This window comes from Phaenicophaeus curvirostris, chromosome 3 (assembly GCF_032191515.1).
Source record: "Phaenicophaeus curvirostris isolate KB17595 chromosome 3, BPBGC_Pcur_1.0, whole genome shotgun sequence".
NCBI classification, from domain to species: Eukaryota; Metazoa; Chordata; class Aves; order Cuculiformes; family Cuculidae; genus Phaenicophaeus; species Phaenicophaeus curvirostris.
Genome location: NC_091394.1, coordinates 23,458,859 through 23,470,956, shown reverse-complemented (window position 1 = coordinate 23,470,956; position 12,098 = coordinate 23,458,859). Strand labels below are relative to the sequence as shown.

The window sequence follows — 12,098 nt, the reverse complement described above, 5'->3', positions numbered from 1 at the left end:
CCAGTTCTTGTGTTGGGGGAGGGAAAGCAGTTGATCCCTATTTATTATCTCTGTGCCATGCATCAATCTAGAGCACATTGCCCCTCAGCTGTCTCTCGTTCAGACTGAAGAGTCCTACTTAACTTGGACAAGCCATGATAAATCCTTTCTAGGCTTTTGATCGTTCATCTTGTCTTCCTCTAAACTTTTTCCAGTTCCTTTATATTCACCTTGAGATGGGGAATCGAGATTCAAGATGCAGCTATGCAGTGGTTTATAATTCTTATTATAGTTTATGTTCCATAGTATACGATGATCTCTGTTTTATTCTCTGTTCCTTTCTTAGTAGTTTCTAACAGTGGTTTTGCTTTTTAACCACTAGTAATGATTGAATACAAATAACTGTCTGCCATAACACCTGTATCATTACAAGTAATAGTCAGCTTAGAGTTCATCATCACATGTATGAAGTTAAGATTTTATGTCTTTGCATAATGAATTTCACCTGTATTTGTATTGCCTGGCTAAAATTGTGTTAGAAGATCTTTAGTGCCAGCCCTTCCTCTTCTTTGATTAACTCAGTATCATAAGTAGACCTGATGGGCTGATTACTCATAATCTTTGTAAGACAGTTATTATTACACTGCAACAAGTGGCTAGCATAAAAATGTGTGGAACAGGAAATCTCTGTGACTTTCTTTCCTTGTGGAATAGACCATTTTCAGAAGAGATCCTAATTTCAGTCTTTTGAGCAATGATTTGTGCAGGGACCTTCCTTCTTATCTCATGACTGTGTAGCTTTCTTCAGTGCTTTTATTGAGACACCTCACTGAAAGCCTTTGAAAATCTAAGTAGGTCTGTCTATCAACTGAATAGTTGTTATTAACATGATTATTAAAGTAAAACTAATGTACTGAAATTCTCATGTGGAGCCAAATATAAAAGAACTAAAATATGTGAAAGACTAATTTAGAAAAAAAAAGATAAAAGCTCTTAAGCATTAATTTGAATTGCTTTCAACATATTCTGTTTTTTTAAAATTATATAATTGTTAAAGAATTGTTATAATAAGCTAAAGCATGCAGTGAAGCTAGCATAGAACTGCTCTTTTTGCAGGTTATCTTGCGGCTAGTGTCTAGGTAATGTTAGTTCTTAGGAGAGTTTTAACCCTCTAATAGTAGGTTTGCAAATGGAAACTTATGAAAGAGATGTTTAAAGGATAAAATAAGTTTTACTAGAATAGCATTCGCTCCAGATTTAGGTCAGTGTTGTATTTCTCTCTGAGCTTCTGTTGCAAGCATGTTTGCATCCTGAACTCTGTAGCATTTCGGTTTAACATTCAAGATTAATGCTGCCACAGAGGACTCTACAGGCAGTAGTTTAACATGAAAGGCTGCATCAGCATGCTGTTGTATTCTTAAACTAACAGGACTCCATTACGTACATGACATGCACTAATTTTTATTCACATTGCATAAGAATGCTTCAGAAAATATTGTAATAACATTGCAGTGTACAAAAAAAACCCAAAACAAAACACAAATTGTGTATGTCTCTTACTTGGAAGATCTTATTGTCTAGTTTAAGAAAGAAAATTACATTATTCAACACATATTAAAGAGGCATAAATAAACAAGGCTTACAGAACAATACAAGTGTTCCATATGTTGAAAAGAATACCCAGCTGTGTGGTTACTTATTACTGAAAATGTTGTATTTACTCTGAGTTATTCATCATTTTGTGAGAATTATGCATAAGATAAAAGGACAAATTCTATCAGGTACTGCTGTGAGGTTGGGCTCCAGCCCTGTGCTGCTCTGCACATATATTTTTAATTTACTGCATGCAAAGTAAACTAACCAATAGTTTGTTGTTGGAAATCGTTTTGTGTCTGCTTGTTTGTTTTCAGAAAGGCTTCTATGGAGAGAAATAGCAGTACTGTTTAATTGCACAGCCCCTGGCATTGTCTTCTTTATATCCCTCCATAGCTCAATTTATTTGCTTAAAAAAGAAAAAAATCCAGTGAAACTTAAGTGCTTGAATGAGTGCTAAAGGACTTAAGTGCTTGAATGAATGCCTCTAAGGCATCTCAAATAGAAAATGATTGTGAGAACAAGCATGCACACACACACAGAAATTTTTCAGAATCAAGGTGTATAAATATTGTGCTATCAACATGAGCTACCTTTCCCTGGACGCTAATATTTCTAGTAGCCAAGGGAAATCAATGTCAGCTGGCAAGGAATGGCTCTGCTGTAAGTTTGTTGTTTATATTTACTTGTTTATTGATTCAGTTCTGATATGGATCTAAGTAGAATTTGGCACATCCTCTTCAGAAAGTCACAGAATCAGTAGGTTGGAAAAGACCCACCGGATCATCGAGTCCAATCATTCCCATCAATCACTAAACCATGACCCTCAGCACCTCATCCACCCATCTTTTAAACACCTCCAGGGAAGGTAACTCAACCACCTCCCTGGGCAGCCTGTTCCAGTGCCCAATGACCCTTTCCATGAAAATTTTTTTTCCTGATGTCAAACCTGAACCTCCCCTGGTGGAGCTTGAGGCCATTCCCTCTTGTCCTGTCCTTATATTTTAATCAGCTTTGGTAAAATGCATGTTAATGTCTGGCAACAGGCCATTAATTAGTTGACCTGTTAATTAAAGAAGGGTCAATCGTACATTTTGGGGAGGACACATAGTTTTGTTCCTCAGCTTTGAATGAATGTCTTAAAATTCTTCTTCTTAGAAATTAAGAGTGTTTTCTGAAAAGGTGTGAACTATCTATCTGTTTAAAAACAGATCTGTCAAAAATACTTTGACCTGTTCTGTTACACATAGTGTCTATTTTCTACATGAAAAAGCATGATTTTCATACCTTCTAGTGATATATTTTTTACATTTATCAGTGATTTCAGGGGATACGTGAATTTCCATGTGTGAAATCAAGGAATGCAAGTATTACATTTTGTTGAGTTTTAAAATTAGTCTTACAAGCAAGTAAATTATATACTAGTCTAGTGGCACTGAGCTGTTGATCAAAGGTATTTTCATTGCAAACTACCATGTTCTTGAAGCAAGATTCTGTAAAATGTCACTGAACATTTTATATAAGAGAGGACAACAGGACAAATTGTAACTACTAATCTGTCAAATAAAAACTGAAGATACATGGCAAAATGACTTATGTTTCTCTGCTAAAGAGCACTGAGGATTTATAAACAGTATTTAATAAATTCATTTTTAAGGTATTATCTGCTTTTTTTACATCTATGTGTAGTATTTAGCTGTATTTTTTTACTATTTGAGTTCTAACAGAAACTGATTATCTTGAAAATATTCTTTAATCAAATTTTTTTGTCTTGCTTTGCCTCATAGCATTTCAACATTATTAAAAAAATATATCCATCTAAGATAATCTTATATTTCTGTTTTTACATAGCAGTTGCTTCTATAACAGTTATGGCACCTTCTCAAAATTCAGTAGAGAAAAATGAGATTTTGCCAAACTTTTTCACCAGTATTGCCAATATGACTTTCACCACTATTCACCAATATGACGTTGGTAAACTGCATGACTATAGATGTATCAGACTGGTTTATTTCTGTTACAGCTCAGCAAAAAAGGGTTGCAACAAACTTTTAAACTATTCTCAGCAATTATCATTGGTATTGTTTATTGCCTCAAGCGTGTATGGGCAATATAATGTAATATATTGTATATAGTCAATGGAATAAGCATTATACTCCTTTGGCTTTAAAATGTATTTGATTTTCTTCTCTTACATGAACAGAGGTAGAGAACTGTGTGCTGTGTTTTAGTTTTAAAAAGACCAAACCACTTGAATCCACACTGTTTATGCTTCAGGTTCAGTCCAGACAGACTACATCTGAATACTGAACAGAAAAATTCTTATGAGTACTTTCCCTCCCCCTTTTACATCTCCCTCAGGATATCTATCAGCTCTGTGCAGCAGTCTGTGTGGGCTTCACTGCATAAATCAAAAAAACAACTTTTATTAAATTCTACTTTAGCACTTGAGCTTCCAGGCCCAGCATGGAGACAAGGCAGAGGTAGAAATATTGCTTGGTCACACAATGCAAAAGCTTTGGTTCAGTTTTAGTAGAAAGCAAATTTTTAAAACCACCAGGCCTTTCAAAGGCAAAGCTCCTACCTTTCAAATATACCTCAAATATACATGGTTGCTACCTCTAATTCTGCTCCTTTTGGGCAAGCCTACTAAGACCAGTATTGGCTACTTTTTCCTATTTTGTTCTCCAACAAGTTAAAGCTGATTCTTAAGAGGAATTTTAATCAGAGAGCTGATATGATATTCCTGCCATTTCAAGTAAAACAATTATTATTCCCAACCAATATTGAAGAGCATCAAATTATTGGGATAGCAAGCAGGTGATGTTCTGCATAGGTCATCCTGGTTCAGCCTAAATTTTGGCTCCATGGAAACAGATGTATAGGTGAAGCTAACTCTGAAAGTCACCAGGATGCAATGCAAATGGTGTAAATCTTTGTACCAGGTCCTGATCATATCAGAATGTCAGAAAGTACAGATGTTTTAGATGCTTTTATCTAGCTCTGAAGTGTAGTTCCTAAAATATTTCATGCTAGAGATATCAAGCTAATGGCCCAGTCATTTCATTCATTATATTTACCAGCACTCAAGTAGAAAATTAAAATAAGCTAAGTTTGAACATCTTGCTAGGGACAGGTTCAGTTTGGGTGAAGTTCAAATTTCAACGTATTCACTGTCAATTTTTATTTCAGGTAATTCAGACTATCACTGCAACTGACAAAGACAACTCTGCAAATGGGGCAAGATTCCATTTTTCCCTTGAAGAAGGTCTTTCTTTCAACCCAAATTTTACTCTAAGGGACAATGAAGGTAAATCAAACACAAATCTCAGAGAAATGGGTCTTTGTTTGGTCTGAGATTTCTCACTGAATAGAACAGTTTCCATGCATTGCTTGACAGAATGGGAAAACTGTAATTTGTCATCACTAAACTGGCTAATACAAGGACACGGGGTATAAAACATAAAGCAACCTATTGATAGTTATATATTGAATTCTACTTTTATTTTTTTTTATTTTAACATTTATACTTGATACATTCAGGGTTCTTTTTAAAAAGTGGAGTAATGAAAAATCTGTTGGTAGTTTTGTCTGTTCTAGGTGAATAGCACTGAGTGGAGACTATTAAGGTTATAGCTTGTTATTGCTTAAAGGAGAAAATAAGAATTTAAGGGGCATGAAAAGTTGAATTTATGCTTACTTTTATAGATATGGTACCAAAAGTGGGTCTTTCAATGTATCCTGAGTGAGAGTCTATCATGCCCTTTTTAATAATATGTGCCTTAAATTACAATCAGAAATTCATAGCAATTAGACCCATAAGGGGAAGGGCCTTCACACTCACCCAGCCAAGTGTTTCTGAACATTTGGTCAATCAAAGAACCATGCAGACTTTCAAAAAGAAAAAAAAACCAAACAACCCAAATCAGCCTTATTATTGGTTGAATACTGTTTCATGGTTTCCATTTTGCAAGCTGGTGAAAATAAGAGTAAACTTTAAATACTTGTCTGTGGATTTCCTCTTGAGCTTTTGTGTATGTGTTTATTGTGTGGTTTTGTTTGTGTGTATGCAAGGAAGTGGGATGGGAATGGCTTTATTTTACAGTTATATTTTTGCAGTAGTGCCATGGAATGAATGCCTTCTGAGATCTTACAGATCAGTACTCATCTGTAATGACTGAGAAGCATTAACTCCATCATTGGTGTGTAGAGCGCTATAGTGACAGTGATGTTTAAACTATTCTTTACAGACATTTTTTATCTCTTTTCAAAACCTTCTGGGAAAGGAGACTGCATGATCTTCCTAAAGAGTCTGGTCCACTGTTTAACTGTACTTGCAGCAGAAAAAAATCAAGTCACGTTATTTGTTCAAACTAGATTAATGGCCCTCATATTTTGGTTCCAAAAGAGATCAACCCAATATCTATCAATATTAAATAGCTAATAATATTTAAAGGAATAATTCATATGTTAAAAATATTCCTTAAGTGATTACTCCACTTCTCTTCCAGATTAGTGTATCAATTCCACTCAGATCATGATGGAGCATTATAGCAAAAGCCAGAGGGCCTGAAATATAGAAGATTTACACTTGTGTATTTTTGTATTTGCATCTAAGATTCAAATAAACTCATTGAATCTTGGACCATGATCTCATGTGGGAGACCATGGCCATATTCATTTCAGTACAAGATACTTACAACCAGAATTACTGCTTTTGAATAACTCTATTAAAATTGTGGTTCATGATTTTGATGGTTTAGCCCTGGCTCAGCCTAATCAGCAGTGAAACATGAGCAGTTGTCATCCTAATTCTCTTCTTCCCTCTTTCAGGGAAAGGGGAAAGGGAAATGAGAGAAACGTACTCATGGTTTAGAAACTAAAACTAAATCAGCTTTAATGAAATAATAATAAAAATGAATAAAATACTATAATAAGAAAATAATAGAATATATAAAAATATACAATATTGCACACTCCCCAGGTGACTGCATCACCACAGATACTATACAGCAGGCACAAAAAGGTCCTGGGCTGGAGTCAGCAGCTGGAGGGAGCTGAATTCAGGAACTGGATTCAGGAATGCATGGAACTGGGATTAGGGCAAAATATAGATGAGATTCTCACTGAATGTCACCTGCTGAAGAAGAGAGCTTGACCTTCTGATCCCTCAGTTTTATACCAAGTATGACCTATATGGGATGGAATGCTCTTTTGGTCAGTTTTGAGTTACCTGTCCTGTCTGCCCTTGCCTACAGGTTTGACCTTCTTATGGCCATTTTTGCTTATGGCACTCCACCAGTTCAAGAACGGCCTTGGTTTCTATAGAAATAAGTATAAGCAATGGCCTTTCTGCATAACAATGCCCCATGTTATCAGTTCTAGAGAGAAACACTGTCTGAAAATCATGCGCTTAACTTTCAGAAAATGAAGTTACCCAAATGAACCTTAGCTGAAGTTAGAAAACTGATTCTACTTCAGCTCAAACCACAACAATGATGAAGTAGATATTTTCTGATTTTCTAACATATTTTAATTGGGGATTATTTAGTATGCATTTATTACCAGTGGAAGATGATGTGTTATGCTTTAAGGGCTGCATGTCAACATAAATCATAGAATCATAGAATCATAGAATCACCAGGTTGGAAGAGACTCACCAGATCAAGTCCAACCATTCCTATCAAACACTAAACCATGCCCCTTAGCACCTCGTCCACCCGTGCCTTAAACACCTCCAGGGAAGGTGACTCAACCACCTCCCTGGGCAGCCTGTTCCAGTGCCCAATGACCCTTTCTGTGAAGAATTTTTTCCTAATGTCCAGCCTAAATCTCCCCTGGCAGAGCTTGAGGCCATTCCCTCTTGTCCTGTCCCCTGTCACCTGGGAGAAGAGACCATCACCCTCCTCTCCACAATGTCCTTTCAGGTAGTTATAGAGAGCAATGAGGTCTCCCCTCAGCCTCCTCTTCTCCAGGCTAAACAACCCCAGCTCTCTCAGCCGTTCCTAACAGATTAATAAGAAGATGAGACATTCTTATAAATCTCTATGCATTAGTGTCATGCTTTGGGTATAAGTATGTGGTAGTATTTGTTGCTTTCTCGTTACCTCTCTAAGAGCAGCAAGCAATGACTTTTCCACCAACATCAGAAGGCAATGTTTAGACTATCTAAATTTGGACTTGGCAGGGGGAAAGCAGGGAAAGGAAATGGAAAACTTGTGGTTTAAGGTTAAAGCCTGTTGTGTATTATGTTTTTTATTTCACCTAAGGAGATAAAAAATTAAGTATGCATTTTCTGTAGCACATCACATAAAACTTCTACAATTAGAGAGAATCAAGAAATATAATTCTTCTATAGTTATAGAGACTTCAGAGACACAGTTTCCAACTTGCCTATGTAATTAACACAATGACAGTTTAATTCAAATCATAACATGAAATTTATTTTAAAATGTAAGGCTTTGTCATTATTTTGCTCAGCACATAGCGCTTTTGATTGTACTGCTTAAACACTGCCCTTTATTGGGACTGTCTTTTTGTGACACAATCCATACGTAAAACATCAGTAAAAAACTTATAAAGTGCATTCACAATATCTGGTTATCTAGCAAAGGTTTATTTTCATGAGAATCTAAGTAGACACTTTCTTCCCTTATTTTCATAATCCAGAACAACAAAACTCTTCTCTTTGAGCCCAAATACATACACTGTTGCATGCATGTTTGTCCATTCCGTTGTCATCAGTGTAGCTACAAGATCAAAAATACAAACAATACACATCTATGCACTCTAACTGAAATCTAGAGGACTTGCACAAGTGTAAAATCTTGTAGTTTGCCCCTTCCTACCTGTATAGAATGAAGCAGTACACGATCCCAGCATGTGTATGATTCAGATCAGTAATATTCTATGGATTCAGCAGAGGAATAGATATGAAAGCATCAGTCCAGATAATTGACCGTATGACCAGTTAAGCTTTTATCTCTTGGGCCTTAACTAGTGACTTTACTCAGTAACAATCCACAATGTTTGAATATGCACTCTCATAATGCAGAGCTTATAACCCTCAGGGAAATGTGAATCAGGAGACAGCCACAGGGCTATACCAAACATGCAGTTCAGAAGAAGCTCAGAGTGGCTTAGATCACCTTCTGGATTCTGTTGATATTCACAATTTTCATTTTAAAGGAAAAAATGGAAAAGACTACTATACCTTTTTTTCCCTGCTGACTGGATTCTAAAGCTATAGTAGATTCTTTGCTGCTATTTGAGTTTTTCATATTCTGACAAAATACTATACAGAGAGAGTAAAGCCGTAAGAGTATCAACAAGAGGTCAGCAAACAAAATAATGCGTTGTCTGTGCACATATAAGCAAGAGGGAACAAGAGCTGCAACAGAATTTCTTTGCTATACAAAGAAAATGCATTAAGTTCTAATAATTCCCTGCCATTTTAGAGAGCAAACTCAGGGAAGATGCGTTTATGTTTGTTTGGAAATTGTACTTACAAAGGCTTTTTAATGAAAAGAGGGCTGTTTACAATTTATTCTGCACAGAACAATGTTGCAATTTCTATTAAAACCTGAGCAGCCAAATACTTTTTAATCTGGAAGTGCTTTTATGTTGCAGTTCAGATGATACATAATTCAATACATTGTTGTCTGTGTCCCTCTCACTTTGCTTTTTAGGATGTTATCATAGATAATTTTTAATACTTTCTTCACGTCATATCTCAAATTTATACTATTTGCCTAGTCAGAAATATCCACTTTTTGATGACCCTTAAAGTTTTGCCAGGGCAACATGAGACTAAAATCCCCTTCTCTTGGAGAATAAGAGGAAAGATGAAAGAATTTATTCACAATAGAGATATTTCCAAGTACTGGATTTTAAAGTGGTACTTCCTTATCCTGAAATAACCATAATATTTTTCCAGATGCTTAAATAATATTTGATATATTTGTCAAAATTTGTTAGTTTGGTGGAAAATGCATTTGAGCGCATGTCAATTTTATGATATGCCCATACATAGTCTCTTTCTCTGTTTAAAAAGTTCATTTCCTCTTTCTGCCTATTTTGTTACCTATTAGAGACCTCTTTCAGAAGTCACACAATGCTTTTCAGGAAGCTGGCAGAAGATTGAACACCCAGAGAACAGTTCAGCTAAGTGCAAGAGAACATTTATGAATGTTATGCTCTGTAAAGCACTGTTTTGCCAGTGGTATATTTTTTTCACAAGATATACATTCTACCATGGATGCTCCAATGAATACTGTAAATTTCCTGGATGATAAGAGTTCATGCAGACACTGTGCACATTCACCCAACACACCAGTAGGATTTGTACATTCTCTTACTTTAATAAATTGAGGCTGGCAGCTTCTGAAATTAGACAAAGTTTACGTTACTTCTACGGAAGAACAATTCCTTAGAGAATTCTTAGCATTTTTTTTCTCCTTTCCTTTTATTTCTTCGGGACAAAGATTTCATTTCACAAAAAATACTTGCAGGTTTTGGGTTTTTTTCCCTTCTGCCCATTTTTCTCAAAAATCTGGCCTTTTGAAAATTGCCCAGTGATGGAGAATGTCTGGAGTTGGAACAAAGGTAGGTCATTCTTCTGATAATATCCCTCCGGAGATTTCTTTTGCTTAATGTTATGCCACAAGACACTTGAATACCCACAGAAGCAGAGACTTTCTTTTCTACAAAACCTGAGGCATAAGTTCAGTGACATCTGTATAAAATTAGATTTCTAATATGTTCACCCACTCATGCTTGTGATGCCAATTAATGCTTTTCCTGCGTTACAGATAAAAGAAATGAGTAAGAGAAAAGATTAGATTTATTTGGCATTGCTGATATTTAGGAGGAGAGAAACCTCCAAAGAGTAATTAATAGCATCCCAGCATGAATTCCCTTGCAGAAGTTTCTGTTTATCTTTCCTCCCCAAAATGTGCAAAAAATTCTTATCTCCAACCATATTGCACAAGATATCTGTAGCAGGCCAGTGAACTGACTTTTGATCTTTAAAGTTGCCAATAAGCATGCCAGATATCAGCCCATGTCTTAGTTGCTCTAGAATACCTGAAGTGGCATTAAAAAAAGTTTTAAACTCTTGCTTTGCAACTCATCATATGTGGGAAACAGCTACATAGTTCCTGTTTTCCTTTACATCGAAGTGGTGTGCTCCCTCTGATTATGTAGTATTGCAAGCTACTACTGCCCTTCCATGAAATATCATTGTGTAAAGAAGACAAGTTGTAACTTGAGAGAGGTAATATCTGAGAAAGTACAGAATTAGGGTTGTACATGGTGGCTGTAAGTACAGTTCATGGAAGTGCTTTAACTGTAAATAGAATGAATGTCTGAGCAGGTATTATCACAGAATCAATGTCTGGAAGTAATAAAAGGAATTCTACCATGAGTACAAAGGACAAGAAAACAGGGCTTGCTACCACAGAGGAAGATGTTTTAATTCCTTACACCTGTGAACTCCATTGTTTTGGGTTTGGTTTTTTTTAATTAAAAAAAAAATGGATCTAAAATTGACCGTGTAGGTAAGTTAGTGCATAGTGTATAGGTTCTTCATTCTTTTCTTTTCAGTGCTGCTACCTGTTTGTGTTTCACAAAACAACCCATCAGCACATAACCATGCTTCAGTCCCAAAAAGTCTGCTATGTTGCTTTTCAGTTTAGTTATCCAGTGAAACAGAAAAGAAGCCCACTGGCAATACCTCTTAGTTCAGCACAAAGGAAAATATATTTACAAAAGTTATTAATAAATAAATGAAACAGAAGTGCCTATCAATATAGTTCCACATAAACAAATTAACTGCCCTAACTTTAGAAAGATATGTAAATCATTCCAAAATATTTTCTTTGATTTTAATTCATTATGACTTCTCAGAAAATTTATAGAAGTTGAACTGCTGATATAAGCAGAGCTGAAATTTTAAACACACCTTAAGCTATTATCAGATTTTAACTCTACTTTTTTACTTCTTTTTGTCTTGTGTCTGCCTGTAATGTATTATGTGTCAAAGGTATTCTCAACCTATGAATAATAAGTGAGAATCCTCGAAAGTGCTCCACTAGCCACCTTCCATGGTGTTATCATTGTATCTCAGCTTCCTTGATTTTCCTGTGCTCTGCTTTCTTTTCTTGGTTCAGAAGCTCTATGGGAAAAGGCAGTGATAATGGAAAGAGGAATGTGATAACAGCCTTCTACATAGTGTGCAGTCTGGCTTAATAAACAACCACACCTTTAGAGCGTGAAGAGATACTGCATTAACAGCCATGTAGAATTTTCTGTGTGTAACCTCAAATCCACTTCAGATGTATCTTAAGTTATAATTTCCATGTTAGCAAAGCACAGCCCAAATGTGAGTTAAGATCATGAAATGTGGTGATGTGCACCACAAGGAACCAGATAAATCTTTCTTTCCCTGTGACCTGTTAATTTCCCTTAGCAGTGAGTCCTTTCATCTCCAGTGAGTCCTGGTTCTTATCATAGTTCTCATGGGTGAA

The 12,098-nt window shown here is 35.8% G+C and overlaps 1 protein-coding gene across 3 annotated transcripts in view; it reads left to right on the top strand.

The window, feature by feature from the left end:
• The window catches only part of CDH18 (cadherin 18), a 192,159-nt gene that overhangs the window by 167,438 nt on the left and 12,623 nt on the right, over positions 1-12,098 (top strand). For all 3 annotated transcript variants that reach the window (XM_069853512.1, XM_069853510.1, XM_069853511.1), the window contains exon 10: positions 4,765-4,882. In XM_069853512.1, the coding sequence (XP_069709613.1) occupies positions 4,765-4,882 (118 nt within the window). The remainder of the gene's footprint in view (positions 1-4,764; positions 4,883-12,098) is intronic.